At 48.0% G+C, this 22,064-nt stretch overlaps 1 protein-coding gene across 6 annotated transcripts in view; it reads right to left on the bottom strand.

Annotated features, from left to right (window-relative positions):
* Window positions 1-22,064, bottom strand: part of HDAC4 (histone deacetylase 4) — a 190,859-nt gene that overhangs the window by 40,250 nt on the left and 128,545 nt on the right. For 5 of the 6 annotated variants that reach the window (XM_017835634.1, XM_017835633.1, XM_017835635.1 and 2 more), the window contains 7 exons: window positions 18,510-18,641; window positions 16,554-16,666; window positions 12,607-12,723; window positions 12,315-12,513; window positions 9,391-9,620; window positions 2,314-2,571; window positions 842-1,028 (listed from right to left, as the gene is read on the bottom strand). In XM_017835634.1, the coding sequence (XP_017691123.1) occupies window positions 842-1,028; window positions 2,314-2,571; window positions 9,391-9,620; window positions 12,315-12,513; window positions 12,607-12,723; window positions 16,554-16,666; window positions 18,510-18,641 (1,236 nt within the window). The remainder of the gene's footprint in view (window positions 1-841; window positions 1,029-2,313; window positions 2,572-9,390; window positions 9,621-12,314; window positions 12,514-12,606; window positions 12,724-16,553; window positions 16,667-18,509; window positions 18,642-22,064) is intronic. The other variant, XM_017835636.1, reaches the window with a different exon arrangement.

The raw sequence follows: 22,064 nt of genomic DNA, 5'->3' as shown, positions 1-22,064 counted from the left end.
GTATTAACAACAAATTAGATATTAAAGGGCTGATTTGTCAAAATGAGCCATTTCTTGGGTTTTCACAGGACTGACAGCACACACTTCCCACCTTGCAGCTGAGGAAAAGTCATCCTGAACATTATCTATTACTACACCACCAGGGCCTGAAAATAAACCCGACTCACAGCACCGAGTGATGCAAGAAGTGTGGGTTAAAAACGGAATAAAGGCATGAGGGAAAGGCAAACAAAATCACGAGTCACTCCCATTTGGATGTTCTGGGATTTACTCCCCTCCTTCCCTTTTCCCAAGGCACTCGGCACGTTGCAAATTGTTCATTCACAAAATACAGCCTGACATTTGGGGAAGAAGGCGGACTCCAAAATATCCCTCATCACCCAACACAGGGCTTGGAGAGTTGCACAGAAAATTCCCTTTCAGCTGTTGCTAAGGGCACTGAAGAGACAGGAAGGATCTGGAGGGGGAGTGGAAAGTTGGTTTTCAGGATTCAGGGAGAATTATTCTGTTTTTAATCTTGGATCATAAAATTCCAGAGTGGGTTGGAAGGGACCTTTAAGATCATCCAGTTCCACCCCCCCTGCCATGGGCAGGGACACCTTCCACTAGTCCAGGTTGCTCCAACCTGGCCTTGGACACTTCCAGGGATGGGGCAGCCACAGCTTCTCTGGGCAACCTGTGTCAGGGCCTCACAGGGAACGATTCCTTCCTAACATCCCATTTAACCCTCCTCTCGGTGTAAAGACATTCCCTCTTGTCCTGCCATTCCACACCCTTGTAAACAAAGCTCAGCCTAAGGCAAACCAGTCCCCCCAGCCCAAGCAGCCCCCCAAAGCCTCACCTGTTGTGAACCTTGGCTTAGTGGGGGGCTCCTGCACAGACATTGGGAAGGTGGCTGAGGCTGGAGAGGACTGTGCCCGGGACAGGGGCCGGTGTCCCCCGAAGGACACGGGCATTCCGGCCGCCTCCAGCGACGCCTGGTAGTTCCTCAGCTGGTGGATCCGCTGCTGCTCCAGGAGAAGGGCTTGCTGTGGGGAAGAGAAGCAGGGAGTTGCTGAAAGTGCCTTCCTAAAAGGGTCTTTTAGGGTTTTTAAGGTTTGGAGGTTTGGATTCCTTTCCCTTGCACGGAGCAAATGAAGATGTGGACATTTCTAGAGCCAAGCCAGGTAAGAACAGCACGTGGAACCCCAGTCCTGGGCCTGGGGCACCTGAGAGGGCACCAGCACAGGCAGCTCCTTCCTCCCCCAGAACTGGCCTTATCTTCCCCACCCTGTGCTCCCACCCCACTGCATTGGGCTGTTTAACAGTGCAGTGCTCCAGATCATGGACTGAATCCAGTTCAACCAGATCCCAGGCTGGAGTGGGAGCTTCCAACCAAGCTGGTTCTCTGCACAGCCACACCATCAGCTGGACAGGCTCCCGGGCAGGAGGGAGCTGTTCCAGCCTTCCACACTCACACCCCTTTCTTCTGTTTATTCCCTCTCTCTTTGAGGCAAAGACTATTTGAAAGACTCCTCAGGTGCACTCATGGATTCAGGATTAAGGCTGCCCTTTCAGAGGAATGGGATCACTGTGGTCCATCATTAGCAACACAGAATTACAGAATCCCAGAATGGTTTGGGCTGGAAGGGACCTTAAAGCTCATCCAGTGCCACCCCCTGCCATGGGCAGGGACACCTTCCACTAGCCCAGGTTGCTCCAAGCGCCGTCCAACCTGGCCTTGGACACTTCCAGGGACAGGGCGGCCACAGCTTTTCTGGGCAAATGTAGTCCCTGAGCAACATTCCAGTGACATTCTTGTGGGACATCGATCAGCTTGTACCTTGTGATCAGATTTATCACCTGCAATCCACAGGCCTCCAGTGCTTGCCCTCAAAAGGGAGCCTGGCTGGAGGCTCCAGGATCTCTAATTCTGCAGAAGGAACACCCTCCATTGCACATCATCCCCTGCTCTTTTACCCAGGCCTTCTCTAGTTTGCTTTACAACATAAAACCAAAATAAAATCCTCTGCTAGCAGGATTCCATTTCTACTGAAAGCCATTCAGAAATGCTAAGATACACTTTGTCTTCCCAAAGAAACAACCCCAGAAGAGACTCAGTGGCTGTAAACACACTGTGTGTTCCATATTATCCAGATTCTCCTCCCTGGGAGACTTGTGAGCTGATTCCAGGGAAGGAATCACCTGATTTTACCTCAGGATTCTATACACAGCCACGAGCTGGTTCCCCTTAGAGCAGCACAAGGTGACCACCAAGACCCAACCAGTGTCCTACAAGGGCCCAAGTGCCAGGGCGCTGTTTTGGGCGCTCACCTGACGGAAGAGCAGCTCCTGCTCCGCCTGTCTCTGCCCGGGCTCCAGCTCCTGCTGAGGCTCTGCCTCCTCCTCATCGCTCTCGATGGGTTCCTGCTTCACCTGCACCACGTTGGCCAGTCCCGGGGCCTCCTTCTGGCCCGCGGCCCGGTCGCCGTAGGGCTCCTCCAGGAGGGCCTGGTGTTCCCGCAGCTCCTCCTCCGTCTCCTCGGGGTGGCTCTCATGCTGCCGGGCTGGCTCGTTGGGTTTGGATATAATCTGAAAGCACACGAACCAAGAAATAAACCCTTAACTCGTCTCAGGTAAAGTTCATTCTGTTCTCCAGCCTCCTGAAAAGAGCAATTGTGAATTATGGCCTTTGTCTTACGAAACGAGCGCTCCAGGGAAAGGTCAGGGCAACCTTGGCATTAAGAGCTCTGAAATTCCATGTCCCAGGTAATGACACTCCCCTTATTTTCCACTTAGTTTTCCCTCTGAAGAAATAAGAGCCTCTTGTGCCCACTCCATTCACGTCCACTCATAACAACCATCAAGATGTTTGGCAATTAAATCCTGAAAGAATACAAGAGACACAAACCCCTCTAAGAGGGTTTTTGCTGCTTGTTTGCTCAACATCACCTCGAATCACCCCCTGAATTTTATCTGTAAGGCTGGAATAAAGATTCCTTGAGAACTTGCACTGTCACGGAGCTGGTTAAGAGGAAGCTCAGGACATCCAGCTTAGAGCGAACCCCTGGTTCTAACCAGACCTTTCTAACTAGACACAGTAAACTTCTCCAGAAGCAGCTCCTAAACTGAAAGGAACAATTTAATTTTCACTATAATTCACTCAGACTCTTTATAAGTTCATTGGCAAGATAAAATTCACAGTTCTCCACCTCAGACTGCTTATAAGTTTTATTTGGAATAAAAAAAAACCAAAATGTGACCTGTTTTTAACTCTGGCAGAGGAAAACCAATCCATTTCCCCTCTCTCAGGCTGCCCCTGTTTCACAGGCTTATAAAGAAAGTGCTGCACTTTGAAAGCTGTCAGGGCAAGGTTTAATGAGGATTAGGTCACTGGGATGGAAGGCAATATTGATTTTAAATCTAATAAAGCTAAATCAAAACCTGGTTATTGAGCACATGCAGGAGGAGCTACTTGCTCTTCGAAGAGCAGCGGTTCAAACATGAAATTAAGCCCTTTTTCCCCCCCAAATTTAGGAAGAAAGGCTCTGCCATGTAAGTCAAGCAAGGAAGAGGGGCAGGAATGCGTGGAGTTGTGTGTCTTGGTGTGGATCTGGAGTTAGTCAAGAGCTTAAATGCCAAATGAAGTGGACAAACCAAGATGAGTCCTGACAACTCTCAGACGGGAGGGTGGAGCCAGGGGGGTGTTGGGCCCTTCTCCCACCTGATATATGACAGCACAAGAGGAAATGGCCTCAAGCTGTGCCAGGGCACGTTTAGACTGGATATGGGGAAAATTTCTCCATGGAAAGGTTGCTCGGGCACTGGAACAGGCTGCCCAGGGCAGGGGGAGAGTGGTTTTCCAAAGGTGTGTGGATGGAGCATGTGGGTGGTAGAGCTGAAAATCTGGAGAGGAGGAAACAGAACAAAAGGCAGGACCTCAAGCCTGGATTTCAGGAGAGCAGACTTTGCCCTCTTCAGGGATCTATCTGCTTGGAAGCAGAGACAGCCCTGGGGATCAGAGGGGTCCGGGAGAGCTGGAAGATTCAAGGATTCTACAAGATCAAGAAAGATCCATCCCAAGTAGTGAGAACTCCAGCCCTTGGGGTTAAGAAAGCCAAAGCCAACCTGGAGCTGCATCTGGCAAAGGACATGAAGGGCATCAGGGAAGAAGAAAGGAAGACCAGGGAAATCCACATGACATGGAGAAGGGCCATGGCACTTAATACCTCTTACCAGGAATCCCAGGACCCTGAGACCAGAGGGAAAGTCTGGAGCAAGGAAGACTTACCCTTGGTGGAGGAACCACCAGGGTCAGGCAACACTTAAAAAAACCTGGATATATTTAAGTCCAAGGGACCCTGATGGGTTGTGCTCCCAGGTGATGGGACAAGAGGCCTTGGGCACAAAACCAAACCCATGGAATTCTTTCTGAACACAAGAAAACTTTTTTTTTTCCTGTGAGAGTGGTCAAACACTTGAACTGGTTATTCATAGAGGTTCTGGAGGCTCCATCCTTGGAGACACTCAAAAGGCAATCAAATGTGGTCTTGGGAACTGCTGGAGTAGGGACATTGCACTCAGTGATGGACTCAGTGATCCAAACCTCTTCAGGATTTTTGGGAGGGCCCCCCCTGCCCTCCCAGTTTCATTCCTTATAATACACAATGAATAAACCATATTAAGCTAAAGGTTCTTCCATCCATGTCCTTTAAGCTCTCTTAGGCTTGATGAACATAACCCCTTTTAAAGTTAATTAAATCATCATAAACCATCTGCTGCTTGGTGGGTTTTTTTTCTGCTTGGATCGAAGATCTCAAGCTTTGAACTTAATACCTTTTGAACTTCTGAACTGCAGGAGGTAATTGCTGGGAAAAGAACTTACAATGTCACTGTCACATCTAATGGGAACAAGAGGCAGTGTCATCCCTGAGAAGTTTTAAATTATTCCTACTCCTTGAAAATGGAAGAATTAAATGAAAACCACAATGAAGGTTGAAAGATCAAGTGGCCCATGCCAAGGACACTTCAAACATTCCCTTTGCTCTCCAAATGCAAAGGGAATCTCTTGCTCTGCCACTGCTTTGAGCTGCTGCAACCCTGTTTTAAAGGACAATTCTGCAGAGAAAACACTTTGTCATGAACATATTCCATAGAAAACATGAGTATCTGCATCCCAGGCCTGTTAAAACTCCCTGAAAATCTTCCATTTGTGAAATTTTGTGCAATCTAAATTGAAGGTAATAAAAGTGCAAGGGGCTGAATATAAAGGGAGCTTTGAGAATGCTCCTAAATATATCTGAAATAGTGAACAAAATGCACCAAAAATATCTCCTCCATCCCTTAATTAGCTCTCTGGTTTCCTCTGCAGTGAGGTTACTCCTCTTTTTTCATACCCAGTGGCCTCTGGCTGTCACCTACTGCCACCATAAACCCTGTTAAAGACACTGCCTCTCCAACCTTGGGCAGGCAACGAGTTTACTACAGAATAAATGAGATATCTCTGCTCACAAGCATTTTTAAAAGGCTCCATGCAGTTGGTGAGATTTCTTCTCTACACCTTGGAAATACAAAAAACCCAGAAATTTTTAAAAAAGCATAGCAATGTCAAGTCATAAATACAAGGAAAAGCAAAAAATTCTTCCTTTTTTTGTGGAATTCTTCATGAGAGTCAAAAAAAGCTGCATTTCTTCGCTGGTAAAATGTCAGCTGGCATTAGGTGTGTCTAGTAGATATGAGAAATAGAATCACAGAATTGTTAAGGTTGGGAAAGACCTCCAAGATCATGAACTCCAATTTTTGACCAGGTACCACCGTGCCCAACGATCCGTATTCATTCCTTCTTTGCAGTGGTAAGTTCTTGGGACACTGAAGACTTGGAAAGTGCTGCTGAACACGTTAGAAACATCTAGTTACTCATCCAAGTTTGATGGAGAGTTCCCTCCACAAAAAAATCCCAGACTCACAGGATGTTTTGGGTTGGGAGGGACCTCAGAGTTTAACAGATCCAGGCTGGAGGCTGAAAACAACCCCAGACACCTCCGAAGCTGAGGATAAACCATCCCATTTCCATACAGCTCATCCAGGGCTCTCTGTGGGGAGGAGAAGCTCAGAGATCACATCAAAAGCCCATTTCACCTGTCAGATACGTCCAAGAGTCAAAACCTTGTGGAGAGAGGGGTGTGCTGGAAGGTGGGCTGGCTTCTGTCCACGTCCACATGTCTTCTGAACACCTCCAGGGATGGGGACAGGAGTCCCCACTGCCCTGGGCAGCCTGTGCCAGGGCCTGACCAACCTTCCAGGGAAGAAATTTTCCCCGAAATCCAACCTAAAACCTCCCCTGGTGCTTCTCTAGGTTTGAACATTAAACATGCAAAAGGGTGGGAATTATTAGAATCACGGAATGCCAGAATGGTTTGGGGGGGAAGGACCTTAAAGCTCATCCAGTTCCACCCCCTGCCATGGGCAGGGACATCTTTCACTAGCCCAGGGTGTCCTGCCCAACCTGGCCTTGGACACTTTCAGGGATGAGGCAGCCACAGCTTCTCTGGGATAAACATTTGAGCAAGAAGTAATTCAGTATCTTATCTAGAATTTCATTTAATGTCTCAAACCCCAGCTGGAAACTTCAATAATGCTCTTTTCACTCACTCAAGTCTCTCCTGTCCCCATTTTTGGGGCATTCCATGGGGGTTTTGTGTGTGTGAGTTTATCCTCTCCTTAAAGCAAACGTCACCAGCAGGTGACAAGAAGATGAGCAGGGCTGGGACCTACATTTTCCAGACAGGTCCTTGCTCTGAGCTGAGCAGTCACTCAGGGTAGGTCAGCTCCAAGTGGGATGAACCACATTTGCTACACTCAAGTGATCCCCAAGCTGCACCTGACAGGGGCAGACTGGGGACTTTACACCCCATATGGGAAGGGATCCCCTCCAGTCACCCCATGGAGTCTTCTCCCTCCTTCTGTTCCATCCTTCTGCCCCCTCCTTCCCTGTCCTCAGTTCTCCAACTCCAAGTCACTCTTCCAAAGCCTCGGACGTCAAGGCTTCACAGCCAGATCCTCATGATGATTGTTCTTATTAATTTTAAGCAAATCAACATATTTTTCCTTAGTTGCCTTCTGGGAAACAGCAAGACTTCTTTTGGCTGCAAATCTCCTTAAAAACTTCATCTGCTGCAGACACCTAAGGCCAAAATCTCAAAATTTGGAAAAATCACATGGAATTGAGAAGAGCCTTGTATTATTTATGGGAAATCAGTAAATAAATAAATTAATGCTATCAGTTCTGTTAAAAATTTAATAACCTATTATTTTATTTTTAGCTGTGCCCTTAACTCTCCTACACACGAGGGTCTTAAAATATCCCTGCATCTGGGAAAAGTCTTTTTCCATGTCAGCACTTGGATATTATCCCACAGGATAAATTTGCCACACGCACACAGTGTTAGTCCTGAAGTGATTTTAACTCATTCCTTCTATAAATCAAACCCAGGGAACGGCCCCTCTGCCATCAGTTTAATTAAAGACCCCTCTGCCTGCTTTTGCTATGGATGCCACAGATCCCAGCTCCAACAAAGCCGGAATTCTGAGCTCCTGGGAGGTCCAAGAGAAAGCCTGGATGAGCTCAGAGGTTACGTCACGGCCAAGGCTCGGGAAGAGCCTTGAAAACCCTCAAACCGTGGAGCTGACCCTTATTCCTGGACAAAGAATCCCAAGCCAGCGCCCCACATCCGATGACCCCGGGCCTGGCACAGCGTCAGGAGGGGGGTGAGGGGGTTTCTGGGGCAGCAGCAGCTCCCGGTGTGAGGGGCTGAGCCGGGGCCAGGCCTGGCACCCCCAGTCTGTGCTGGCAGCGCTCCAGAAGGACAGGACTGACGTCAGTGCCTTGTGTAATCGTCCTGCCCCGGCTCCAGCCCATAAACAACGGGCTGGGGGGGCTTTGGGGGCTTCTTTCATGTTGGAATCCAGCTCTTGGTAGCTGTGTTTTCTTACAGGGCTGGAACGGTGAAAATATTTGGAGAAAGCCTCTCCATAAATGAAAGCGCAGCGAGCCCACGGGCTTGTCCTCCCAAGCCTCAAACCTGCTACTGGAATTACTGGTTTCCTAAGGAAAGCCACCACTGGGACTCCTTGAGAGGACTGTTTAGAAAGTCCTAAACCAGAAAAAAATCACGGAATGGTTTGGGTTGGGAAGGCCATGGGCAGGGGCACCTTCCGCAAAACCAGGTTGCTCCAACCTGGCCTTGGACACTTCCAGGGATGGGAGTCATTATGAAATATCCCACTGATGATGATCCATTTCTCAAGTCCCCAACAGCCCTTTTACATCGGAAGGAACACCCGGTGCCTCTAAAATCCTGGGAGAGTCCCTCTGATGGGTAAAACAGCACAGCTCCATCCCCACCGCTTGTGATCAGACCCCTCAGGTGTAACAGGTGAGTTTTACCTTCCTACAGCCTAAAACTCTGCTTTTTTTAACATTTACTCAATGCAATCATCTCAAAGCAGCTTTTTTTCTGCTTCCTCGTAATACTGGGATACCCAGAGAGGTGATTTTGGCTACAAAGCCAAAACTCTGTGCAGGGATGAAGGAGATCTGCAATGTTCACCTGAGGGTCTCCAGGTGATTTACAGAAAGCCAGGTGATAAACAAAGTGCTTGCTTTCCTCGAAGGAATTGCTGAATCACATCTAATTCATCTTCCAAACAACCTCTGCAGGACGCACAGCCACGCTGTCCTCACTTCCAGGAGAAGAAATGGATGGGACACTGTAATGCTTTACCCAGGGCTGGAGTTAAGGAGAATATGGACTGGAGATGGGAACAGCTCTGCTCCTTCCAAAGGCAATTCCAGAAAAATCATGGAATAGTTTGGGTTGGAAGGGACCTTAAAGAGCACCTCATCCCACCCCCTGCCATGGGCAGGGACATCTCCCACTAGCCCAGGTTGCTCCAAGTCCCATCCAACCTGGCCTTGGACACTTCCAGGAATGGGGCAGCCACAGCTTCTCTGGGCAACCTGTGCCAGGGCCTCCCCACCCTCACAGCCAACAACTCCTTCCCAATATCCCATCTAACCCTGCCCTCTGGCAGTGGGAAGCCATTCCCCCTTGTCCTGTCCCTCCATCCCTTGTCCCCAGTTCCTCTCCAGCTCTCCTGGAGCCCCTTTAGGCCCTGGAAGGGGCTCTCAGCTCTCCCTGGAGCCTTCTCTTCTCCGGGTGAGCACCCCTAAGTCTCTCAGCCTTTCAGTAAATCTGAATAACTTCACTCACAAATATTTCCCGGTGTTGTGGTGCCTCCCAGAGCTCCCGGGACGAAAGCAGGAGGCAGAACCGCGCCAGACCCCAAAACAGACCCGAAACAGCGCGGGGAAAAAATGGGGGAAAAAGCCATCGAAAGCATCCTTCCTACCTTGTTGATGTGCAGCTGCTGCTGCTGGAATTGCTGTTTGTGTTTCTCCAAGAACTGCTGGTGCTGCTGCTGGATCACCAACTGCTGCAGGGCCTGGGCGTTCTGGGGCAGGGGCGCGGACTGGGTGCGCCCCAGCGGGCGGTGCTGCCGCAGCTTGTGGATGGAAGGGGAGACCCGCTCGCCTCCAACCAGGGGCTGTGCGTGGAGGGGCAGTCCTGAAAGATACCAGTCTGAAGATAATATGGAGGAAAAAACAGCAGAGGAGAAACAAAAGGAAGAAGGAAAGGAAGGGAGAAAATGGTTGTTGAGTAACGATGTATCATGTTAAACCTCCGCCACTACTTACGGCCAGAGCGGCCTTGAAAGGGAGCAGATAATTAATGAATTCATTAACGCTGCGAGGAGAAAGGCTTTGCTTGACTGGGGTTCTTTGCTTGGTTACCCAGAGACCCTATGGAAACATCCATTTCCTAAAATCAGCAATATCTTACAGACCATTCCACAGTTTGAAGTTTAAATCCCACGGCTTGGTTTAGGCAGTAATCCCAGGTCCAAGCGAAGCTGACATCCCACAGCATCTAGCAGTTATCCCTGGATATGCTGAAGGGTGACGGATGATGATCAAGGAAGGCATGGCTGCCCATGGCTAGGTTCTAGTCCACACCAGGGAAATGAGCAGGGATGAAAACTTCCATGTGATAACCCCCTGACCAGGTCTGTGCTGGGAAAAGGAGCATTTTGGGAATATAGGAGCAGTCAGGCTTCATTATTTCCATAGGAAGAAAGGTCAAGATGACAAATAGCTAGGATTGTTTCCACCACTGTCCTGTGCATACATGCCAGTAGCTACAGGAAAATCAAAGGTTATTTTGGGATAACTGGAGTTACTCATCTACCCTTGGCAATTTGGGTGTCATTGATGACCCCTCTGTGAAATATCCATCCAAGCTCTGGGAAGGGCACGTCTTCAGGAATTATCTTGTCTTCTTAGCTGTTCTTGGGCTGAGCTCTCTGAAAACACACCTTCCTATTCTTCTTAGACAGCTGGGACACAAGATCCACCCAGCAGGGAGCCCAGCCCAAGGGTGGAGGAGCTCAGGATACACCTTTACTCCTGCTTGTTACACCTTGGGATAGAACGGCATCACTGGGAACTTGGGAACTGCTGCCTCCCCAGCGGGAGTGAGGCTGCTCCCACTTTTGGGAAAGAATCCCTCTACTTCCTTCAGGCCCTGGGTTAGAAGAGAAGTTGCCCAGGAGTCTGCAGCCAGCTCAGTGCCCTGGATTAGAAACACCCTGGTACTCCTGCCCCAGGATGTGACCTTCTCCCACCAATTCACAGAAGCGCCCTACGTGGAAGGATCTGACTCATGTAAAAGCCTCTTTTCCTGGGGGAAGATTTAAGGAGTTTCTCCCACTCTTTGCTCTTCTGAAAAGATTCCTGTGTATTTGATTTTATAAATGCACGTCTCTACAAATGTCAGTGTGTACACACACAAATCTGGGTATGGATACACGGATCACTGGGAAAGGTGTGCTCCTTTTCCCTCAGAGCACAGCTCCTCCTCCCAAAAGTTCCAGTTAGACAGCAGAGTTTGCACAGGATATTCTGGAATACCACCTTCCTCCAAGGGAATGACCAAGGTCCCCGGGAATGCTTTCCAAGGAGACTCCTTGTTCATAGAATCCTGGAGTGGTTTGGGATGGGAGGGACCTTAAAGTTCATCTTGTTCCACCATGAGCAGGGACACCTTCCACTAGACCAGGTTTCTCCAAGCCCTGTCCAACCTGGCCTTGGATTTTGCAGCTGACAGGAGTCTTCCTCCAGAGCTGAAGGCCGTCAGCAGAATCCTAATAACCCCCCTTTTGCTTCCAAGGGGGGGTTAGTCCTAAGTGCAAGTCCTAAGTGCAGCTTGGCAGCCAGTCCCCTCAGGGCTTTGGGGAGCACGTGGGAGCTCTCTGTCTTCCAGCTGCTGCCTCTGGAACGTGTGTTCCTGCTGGCTGCTCTGCTGTGGGGGGACTCTTTCTCCCCAGTGTGGGTTTGGAACACGTTGTGCTCGCTTGGAAAACACCGCGGGCTAGAAGGAACATGCTTGGAAGCAAACACTGCCAATGGAGGGAAGCGAATACTGCAGCTTCCCAAATGTACATGATCCCAAGCTTATCACAACCCCACTTATAGTCCTGGGATCTGGATGCAAAGCGAGCTTCCACGATCCACGCTTCCCAACAACTTCCATTGGAAATGGAAGGGAAGGAATCCAAATTAACACATCAGTAACGCTGGCAGAGCATCCTTTGTCCCACTATCACACTCTGTAAACCAGGAGTGCATCCTACTAGGAATTACTGCTTGGAATCAAGCCTATGTATAGGAACACGCCTTCCCACAGGTACCTCATCCTGAAAATCTGACCCTGGGAGTGACTCACAGCAATTAAATCCCGAAAATGGGACATACCCAAACAAATACAATCTGCTGGAAGGCAGCTGGTTGTGCCATGGATTTGCTATTTATATTAATGATGAGAAGGAAGCATTTTAACCTGGAATTTGTGCCCTTCTCACACGGAACAGGAACCATCCGTGGAAAACAGGGATCCTAAGGCACAACTTGCCCCCGCTTTAATCTGCAGTGGTTAGAACTCTTAGCTAGAGAGTTCCCAGCTTTTACTTTTTGTGGAATAATACCATTTATTTTCACCTCACCAAAATGACAAGGCAGCTCCCCCCTCCCTCGGGATGAAGTGGGAAACCTCGGATTTGGGAAAAGTCCCCGCTATCCAAATGAATCAGCAAACACATCCCAAAGGTTCTGTGCTCCACCTGCAGAGATGACTAGGTATCTGGAAGCTGCCTTTCCAAAAACTCCCCAGGTTCCTGGAGGTTCTCTCTGTTTTCCAGCCATGTCCGAGTGCTCTCACCTGTGACTAGGGGAGTTTGTGCAGTTGGCTGTTCCAGTAAGACCATGTGTTGCAGGAGAGGGTTATGTGCAGTTCCCCCATCCCTTTCCAACGTTGTAGTGCTCAAGTAGGGAGTGAGGTGAGTTCCAGGGAAGAGGGAGATCCGCTGCTGCAGGGTTGGGATAGCGAGTCTCTCCGCGTCCTGCTGGGCTGATCCCGCCTACAAGGAAAAGGCCCCGCGGGCAGCAGGGAGGGAGTTAAGGGAGGAATCCGTGCCAGGGCCATTCCAGAGGCTCATCCCAACCCCACTTACGCTGGAAGGGCCGGTGGCAGGCAGGCCGAGCGTGATGTTGGGCAGGGAAGGAGAGGTGTAGAGCGGGAGCTGCGTCACGGAGCCCTCGCGGTTCACGAGCCTGTGGGCCAGGCTGGGCTGGGAACAAGACAGCAACACAGGCCTGGTCAGAGACCCTGGGAAGGACCCTCAAGGATCACCAATCCACCTCCTGGCCCTGCACAGACACCCCAACAATCCCACCCTGTCCCTGAGGGCATTGTCCAAATGCTCCCTGAGCTCTGGACACTGCCCTGGGGAGCCTGGTCAGTGCCAACCACTCTCTGGGGGAAGAACCTTTCCCCAGTATCCATCCCAAACTCACAGCTTCAGCTGTTCCCTTGGTACTTGCCCTTCTCAAGCTCTTTTTGAAGCTAAAACAGATTATCTTAAAAAGAAAATTGCTGTTGTTCTCTTTAGCAAATAACAGACAATTTCTGTTATTAACTGGTGTGCGTAAATCAGGCTTCAAAACCTCACCCAAAAGCCTTAAGGTTGCACTTATGCAGCTATTTCCTGATTTTCAGGCTGAAACACAAGATTTACTGAGTTATCTTCTGGGCACTTAAAGCAAGAACACTTTAGTAAAAAGACCTTTAATTTCCAAATACGCACTAGAAAACCCATTATGAAAATGACAATAAACTGCCTCATTTTCCTGTTAGGAAACAACTGTTCTGAGATCACCCTGAATTCTCTGCAGGTGATTTTCCAACTTAAATAGAACTTAGACTTCAACAAGACTTGCTATAGAATTTCTACTGTTAAAACACAGGTGCTGTTGTGAAAAAGGCAATTTTTTATTAACTTGATGTTCTACTATGGGACAATCTTTACCTAAGCTGTGGCTGCCCCATCCCTGGAAGTGTCCAAGGCCAGGTTGGACGGGACTTGGAGTAACCTGGAACAGTGGAAGGTGTCCCTGCCCATGGCAGGGGTGGAATAGATGATCTCTAAGGTCCCTTCCAACCCAGCCCACAGTTGTGTGTCCTTGCACAGGCAGCACAAACTCAGGTTTGGAGGTGTCCTGATAAAGCTGTTGGTGGGTCCACTCAAACTGTGATAAATCCAGGAGGCTCTCAAAGATTATTCTATAGCAAATGTTTGGTTTTCAGTATCAGCTCTTTCAATATGTGCTTTATTTCTTCCCCCTCCAACAGTTTGCTACAGCAGTTTTTTAATCACAGAATCACTTAGGTTGGAAAAGACCTCTAAGATCAAGTCCATGACTCACTCTGCAAAGTCTCCCTGACTTACAGGACTCTGAATTTCAGTCTAAAATGTACCTCAGTTACACCCCTCTCATGGAATCCCAGGATGGGTTGGGTTGGAAGAGACCTTAAAGCCCATCCAGTGCCACCCCCTGCCATGGGCAGGGACACCTTCCACTAGCCCAGGTTGCTCCAAGCCCTGTCCAACCTGGCCTGGGACACTTCCAGGGATGGGGCAGCCACAGCTTCTCTGGGTAACCTGTGCCAGTTTTTTAACAGCCTCATTATAAAAAACGTCTTTTTTATCTCTGATCTAAACTTGACCTTCCACGTGACTGTTTGTACCCACACACTTCTCCTTCCAAGTGATTCTGAGCACTACCAGCAATTTGTCTTTAATTTAAATCACACACTGTTAGTGTTCCACATGAAAATAAGACAGTTATTGTAAGCAGAGGAATGAAATGTTTTCCTGAGATGGCAAATGAAACAAAACTACATCCATTTTCTCTTTGAGCAATCAATACTCTGGAGTTGTGCCTCAAACTATCCCCTGGGGGTTTGGGATGAAAACAGCAGGGAGAAGAACACAGCAGCTTGATGCTCTCAGCACATGGTATTTGGCAGCATTATCAGCACTTCGAACACCCAGATCCCATCTCTGGGCTGCACAAACAGGCTGCAATTGCACACAACAATTTCTGCAGGGACAATTTTCAGCTGTAGTCAAGTCCTTTTTACAGTCTTGTACCAACTGCAAAGGCAACGAATCTCAGAAAGAGAAAAACCTTTAAATCAGCATTTAAAAATAGAGAGTGTCTATTTGAAAGGAGGCAGAGCTCTAGTCATTCCCCACTGAAGGCAAGCACTGAAACCTAAATAACGAACCTGGACACCACCTTCCAACACATTTGAACTGGTTCAAATGGGGACATCATAAACTAAGAAGCAACAGGATCCATGGAATGTAAAACACAAAGCCAAGAATGAAACACCAAGTTGGCAACATTATCTTTTCAGAAACACTGAAATATTTCTAAATCTGTGTAAATATTTAATGGTGAGGGATCCTGGTCAATTGACCTTAAAGGCATCTCCAGCACTTGGGCTCTCAGCTTGTACAACTTCTACTGAGGAAGATTTTAAAGATTTTAAACCCCACTTATTTTTTCCCAAATGAAGCAATACAGGCCAATGGATCAGCTGGGATCACACAACATGGAATGCTGGCACGAAGTACAGTTATTTTTCTTTGGGAAAGGGAAAGTCTTTGGCAGGACAGGGATTGCTTTCCAAATCATCTGTGCTGCTCGTGCCTCAGCCTAACTTCCAAAATTACTGTCTTCCCATCAACAAGCAGTTGATGGGAAGTTTTCCTTATTATCTGTGTCCAGTTGATGAGGAATTGGTGGTCTGGTCCCAGATGATTAGCTCCAATTATTTAGCTGAAAAATTAAATGGATAAGGAGAGTGCTATGGGCTCACATTCCCCTGCAGGAGCTCATGGAATGGTTTGGCTTGGAAGGGACTGTCCAGTTCCAATCCCCTGCCACGGGCAGGGATTTGGGGGAAGCTTCCTGCTCTGCTCATGCCACAAAAAACTGTCAAATCCACTAGTTTTTCCAGCAGCAATAACTGGGGATTTCCAGTTGGCTAAGGATACACAATACTGACAAATCCTGGAGCAGCAAAATCAGTAACTGAATGCTCATCTTCCCGGGGCAAGAGAAGCCTCCACCTTCCACCACCTTAATCTTTACAATAATTATTTAAGTCTAGAAGGTCTCCTATGGACTTGGAATGTGTGCTGGATAATTTGGCAGGGGAGAGGTTGCAGGAGAAGGCATATTCCCCATCTTAAATACTGTTACACTACATTAGAAATAAAAATAAAGTGAAAATCTGTCCAAGACTAGAAAGCAATAAGGGCTGACATTTACACCATGAGAAGCCCTTTTCAATTCTAAGGGAATGCTTGTGGAGAACAAGCCCAAGCCTGTTTTGAGAGCCCTGATGTTAAGACAGAGTCTATATTCATGGGGAAAACAGCTAATGGGAAGCTGGATAAAAAGAAATGCACCAGTAACATCAGACAACCACACTGGTTTTCTACTTGCAAGGGAACGGTGGGAGCCAGTTACCGTGGCCCACACCCTGGGAAAAGCTGGGCTCCAGCATCCCTGGAAACAGGAGCTGCCGGGCTGAATCCAAGCCCAGCCAACCCAGTCCAACCTGCCCTGGACATCCACAGCACATGCCTCGAGTGATGGTGAAAGTTTATGGGATTATAAACTGGCACATGGTAACAGTCACCAAGTGTTCAAAGCCCCAGCTGGTTAAATCCTTTTACTCCAGCTCTGCTTTGGTCACACTTCGACTGACCTACTGCACACAATAAATTCACCCCATACACAAGAATAAATTCCCCAAACACTAAAATACTTGCATTTGACCTTGCTAAACTACTTTATTTTTACTTTCTCCTCACTGCAAAACCACTACAAGTCACCACAAGCTGCTTGTGAGCTGCTTCAAACCAGATTTCCTAAACAGATAACGTGGCCTGTCAGCCCAGACTGAGGGTAATTCCCAAGGGCCGCTCCGAGTCACAAGCTGGGCTTTTCCTTTCGTGTGGTTCCTCAGCCTAAACTCCTCCAACCCTGCCAAACCTGGCCAGCAGCCCAAGTGGGCAGAAGCAGAGGGGGAAGGGCTCTGTACCTCTGCCGGGATACTCGTGACCGATCCCGCAATCCCGTTCTCGGTGCTGATGTTGTTGGAGCTGTTGTTTGGAGAGCTGGGACCAGATCCAGGAGCACTGTTGCATGCAGAGTCTGAAAAACACATCCAAAAGCAACTCTGAACATTCCAAACAATCGCTGGGATGGTATTTAGTCAGATAACAACCCCTCAAGCTCTGTTGTGGAGGAAAGCAACCCTCCTCCTCCTCCCCATCTTCCCCCCAAATATTCCCAAGGCTCTTAAAATACCAACAAACACTTCCAAATGGTTTGTCCAAGGACCTACTTACCATATTTATGTCTTCTCTCCATGGGGATTTCTCTCATAGAGTATTAATAACTTTAAATATGATTGAAAGATAATAAAAGGCATGGAAGGCTTTGGATTTGGTCTGCTTCATTTTTCTAGAAGTGCTTCTCACCCCCTCTTTCCCCTCTCACCCTGAGGACACCTCAGACTTCCCTCAGAAGGTCTCTCACCTGGTGCATGGCACAGCCACCAGTGTTTCTCCTTTTACTTGGGAAGTTTAATAACATAAAACCTTTTTCTTCTGAACTTTCCTCCTCCCCAAGCACAGGATTTGCCCATGGGCAGGAGAACCTCCCAGCAGTGGTTCAGGCTGCAGCAGGTTCCTCATTGCTCCAGGATGGCCCAGGAGAAATAAAACCTAATTATTACAAGGGCCTGGAGTGCCAGGACACAGGGAATGGCTTCCCACTGCCAGAAGGTGGGGTTAGATGGGATATTGGGAAGAAATTGTTGGCTGGGAGGGTGGGGAGGCCCTGGCCCAGGTTGCCCAGAGAAGCTGTGGCTGCCCCTGGATCCCTGGAAGTGTCCAAGGCCAGGNGCTGTGGCTGCCCCTGGATCCCTGGAAGTGTCCAAGGCCAGGCTGGACGGGGCTTGGAGCAACCTGGGCTAGTGCAAGATATCCCACCAGAATCCCCTCTATTCTTCAGGGATTAAACATCATTTTTATTCCCTGAAGTGGGACTTCTTAAAAAAGTTATTTTCCATTCAAAAATCCCCTTTTCCCATGAAAACTCCAGAGTGGCTTCTTGAATCAGCTCTATATCAGTGAGAAAGGGGAGCTCCCACTGCCATTTCTGAAGGCGTTACTGGGAGAAATGGTCACTCAGCAGAGGCTGCTCTATCCTAAAATCCATGTGCCATACAGCAATATATGAGTGACAGAAATTTGATTTCCAGCTCTGAAAGCCTGCCAGAGCTCAAGGAGTGTTTGGACAACGCTCTCAGGGACAGGGTGGGATTGTTGTGGATGGTTCCGTGCAGAAGGACTGAACCATCCCAGGAGTTGGATTGGATGATCCTTGTGGGTCCCTTCCAACTCTGGATATTCCATGATTCTTAGCTCTTGAAATCATCTCCTCCCTCTGCAAGCACAGAGGCTCTGACACAGAGAAGTGCCCAGGGTGTCCCAAACCCACCACATTCTCCAAAGGGAGCTAATTTTGAGTTCCTTTGAATGGTGATCATGTTGAGACAAGTCTGGGAAAGCTGTCACTTGGTGGTACTTACCCAGAGACATCCCTAGATGGTGCTAAGAATTAACTTTATGGGAAATGTCTGTGCTATTATCTCCTTTGCTCTGAGCCCTCCTTACAAACTCCACTCCCAGAAGAACATGATTTTTCAACAGGAAACTGTCAGATACAAGTCAAAACCTATAAAAGCACTGGATGAAGAACCTTTTCCTGATATCCAGCCTAAACCTCTCCTGACATGAGCTGAGTCCTGTCCCTGCCACAGGGAGCAGAGATGGCCGAGGAGACCCTCAGTCTCCTCCAGCTGAACAACCCAAGTTCCCTCAGCTTGGTTTCACCAAGGCACACGAGAGATCCCTTGCCAGACTCAGGAGCCCCTTTTGGGAAGGGCCATCCTTGGGCAGGGGGTGCCACGTTGCCTTACCCACCGTACCTGTGACGTCCAGCGGGCGCTTCTTCAGCGCTGTCACCACCGGCCCGTCCTTCCTGCGCAGGAGGGGGCTGCTCCTCCTCTCTGCCACCTTCTGCTTTAGCCTGGATCTCAGCTTCAGGTTGGGTTCAGAGGCTGGGCAGGAAAAGGGAAAAAAGAAATAGTGTTTTGGTTACAATTATTTCAGCAGTTTTTTACTCAACTTGCAGTTGAGTTGAGTTGAGTTGAGTTGACATGGCTGCAGTGGGTTGCAGTTGAGCATTTGCAGGAGGTTCAATTGAATCAGTCATCCCATAACATATTTTTGGAACACACACCTTTTAATACAACAAACGGGTCCCAGCCTATTTGACATCTGAATTCACTGACAAGGAAAGGCAATGGTATTTGAATTCGAAATATAATAAATGTCCTGCAAAGCCTTCTCTGAGTCTTCACAGACTTACAGACTGCTGAGAACTCACTGGGGTTAGTGCAGAGAGCATCATTCCCATCTCCCAGTTTCCCAACTCTGCCCAATTTGCTCCCAACCCAGCAATAAACCCAACTTATCCAAGGAATCAACAAAGGAACGGGTGAGACGCTGGAGATGCTGCTGCTGGTCAGCACGGAGCACCCCCGTGGGCTGAGGTGTATCTGTGGTGTGCTGCTGGAGTGGGCAGCTCCACGCCCTCAGAGGCATCCAAGCCCAGGGTCAGGGAGGGACACCAGGGGAAGAGGAAAGAAAACGCCAAACTGGAAGCCCATGACCAAACCAGGGGAGTGTTTCCTGCTGGTTCCACCCCCTGAAGCAACTCAGCTTGGAGTCACGTGAGCCTCAAGGAACGTCCACTCAAGCAAAAGGGCCTCAGAGTGTGGCCAAGGAAAGCCAGCACCAGGGAGGAGAAGGTTTGTTTATTTGGGGAGCAACTTGGTTACATCATCACAGCCCCAAAGTTAAGCCAGATCTAAAAACACATCAAACGCTCGGAAGGTTCTGGGTTGCGTTTCCTGTGCCCCCAGTCTGACTTGCTTTGTGGACACCACGCTTTCCAGAGGCTCTTCCAAACCTCTGCTGTGCCCCAGTCCCAAGATTCCATCTCTTCCAGAGCTCCTGGGAAGTCCTAAAGGCTCTGGGTTGAGGACATCTGGAAACAGCCAACACACTTCTCAGCTCTTTATAAAGGTGATGCAGCATCAAGTTAAGATGATTTTCTCTGGAAACCTTCTCATCTGTTCTAGCCTTGAGTGAAATCTCTGCTGTGAGGCTTCAGGGCTCCTAACAGTTCTGAGAAGTGGGAACTGGCCCCATCTTTTCCCTTCCCCAACCTCTCAACACAATCCCTTTGAACCAGCAAATCCTGCACTCACACCATTAACAACCAACACACAGCAGGGCCAATAATCTCCATTTCTTTAGAAGAATTAAAACAGGGCTTACAAACTGATTTGAATTAACTAAGCCCAGCTACAGCTCTATTTCCCTCCAGTTGGCTTTGACCACCGGGTCACCTCGAAGATCAAGTCTGACAATGTTAATTGCAGGGCTCAAAAAATCAGAAGGTTGATGAATTCAAGATCAAATGCTTCAAGTTAAGTCATCAAAACAGTTCTTTGATGGAATTTTTAGGAGGGGAAAAAAAAAGAGAGCTTGTCATGAATGTTTTGGACAGAAAAACGCCAGCAAGAGATAAAGGGAGCACTAAAAAGAGTGTCAGGCTCCTGGAGCTGATGCTTCAAATGCAGAATGAAGTGCATTAGCAAGGGGGGAATCATCTGAGAGGACATTTGCATATTAAATGGCTGCATGCAAATTGGAAGAGTGGACCAGTTCAAATACAAGCAGAGGCTCTAAAACAGCTCCTCCTCAAAGTTCTCTCCAAACCAGAAGTTGACTTGGTAGCTTAAAAGTAGTCTTTGGGTACAGAGTTCACCCCACATCCTTTAACTCACAGCTTTAATCTGTCCCAAAGACTGAGCATTAACAACTGCCAGGATGGTCTGATCGAGGTTGGAATGAGGTGATCTCCAAGGTCCCTTCCAACCCAAAGCACTCTGGGATTCTGTGAAGTGGGAAGGTCTCCCAGCTGGGGGCTGATACGCCCATTTGAAATCAATGGAACCTAAGCTACAGCTGTTGGAAGGACAAAGGAAAACATGTCAATAAAAACTGTGTTTCAGCCCAAATTTTATTCCTACCCCATTTATACCCTGCTGAAGGATGGGAACACACCAGTAATTGGGTGGCTTTCAAATACAGAGAATGAATTGGTTTAAAAAACACCTTAAAAATGGGCAGGGAAACAAAAGATTCGGGGTCACAGACGTCCCCCATGTAAAGCCACAATAAAAACATCCTTTTATATAACAAGAAAGGAATGAACATAGAAAACTGCAGCCTTAAAAAACACCTCCAGAATAAGTTGCAATGTATTGGAATTTGTCAGATTAAACTATTTTAAGGCAAAATCGCCCTGTATTTTCCTCCTTCGCTTCCTCAGCTGGAGGATCAAGTTCTGAAACACCAAAAAGTCTATTTAAAGAACTGCTCTGATTTTGTTGTTTATCCCTCAGATATAATCCCAAATCTAACATGGTATCAAGTCCTGGGAGAGCATAATCCCTACATGGATTTAATTGGGTGCGTGAGAGCCCAAAGTAGGTGAATTAAAATTCAGCACAGAACAGCCTCGAACTCGCAGAATTGACACAAAACCTATTTTACAATAAAAGATGAAGCTTCCAAAATTCAAAGCATGAATTTCACCTTATTCAGATGGTTTTTAAAGTATTTTATAGGAAAAACATTTTGAAGCTGAGGACAGCTGTCCTTCCCAAGTATAAAACAGGAATTTAAGCAACACATAACTATCAATTCCTGACAGTCAATGCACGTTCAGTGTTCCCTCAGGAACACCCATCCCACTGGAAATCTCCCCAAATTCACCAATATGCCCAACCAAAGCCTTGCTAACTGGAGCAAATTTAAGAACTGGAAACTAAATGACGTAACTTCAATTAAAAAAAAATCCTGTTCCTCTACCTCTTAAAGTGGAATCTTTCAAACAAACGCTGTGAAGTCGATCAAAAACCCCCCTCAGCAAACAAATGAAGCCCATGCCCAAGTGTGAGTCAGCTCCCACAAAGCCAGTGGGATTTCTGGAGCCCTGACATCCTTAATTTGGCCTATAATAAGGATTTATACAAAGAATATTCTGTTTTCCTCCCAGGAAATTAATAACCAGAACATAAGCCAAAAAGCTTCCCTAGTTTTCACAGGCTCCAGCCCAAGTTACCCCTCTCCTACGTCACTGAGTGCAGCAGGACCCATGTAATCCAATTCTTCCAACATTTATGCCAGTCCCATTGTTTTTTTTCCTAGAATTGCAGCCCTTAAGCTGCTCAACTAATCAGACATTAAGTCTGAAGGCAAAAACCCACCAAGTCCTGGGCAGACTTTGCCCTGTTCCCATTGCCTATCCACATTTATGGAATAAAAGCCAACAATGCACCAGGAAAACCCTGCTCCCAGGCCTTGGACAGCTTCATTTTGGCAGCTGGGGACTGAGAAGGGATGTT

This window comes from Lepidothrix coronata, unplaced genomic scaffold (genome assembly GCF_001604755.1).
Source record: "Lepidothrix coronata isolate B3197 unplaced genomic scaffold, Lepidothrix_coronata-1.0 Scaffold261, whole genome shotgun sequence".
Taxonomy (NCBI): domain Eukaryota; kingdom Metazoa; phylum Chordata; class Aves; order Passeriformes; family Pipridae; genus Lepidothrix; species Lepidothrix coronata.
Note: the sequence above shows the minus strand (reverse complement) of the source record. Positions and strands in the feature narration are given on the sequence as shown.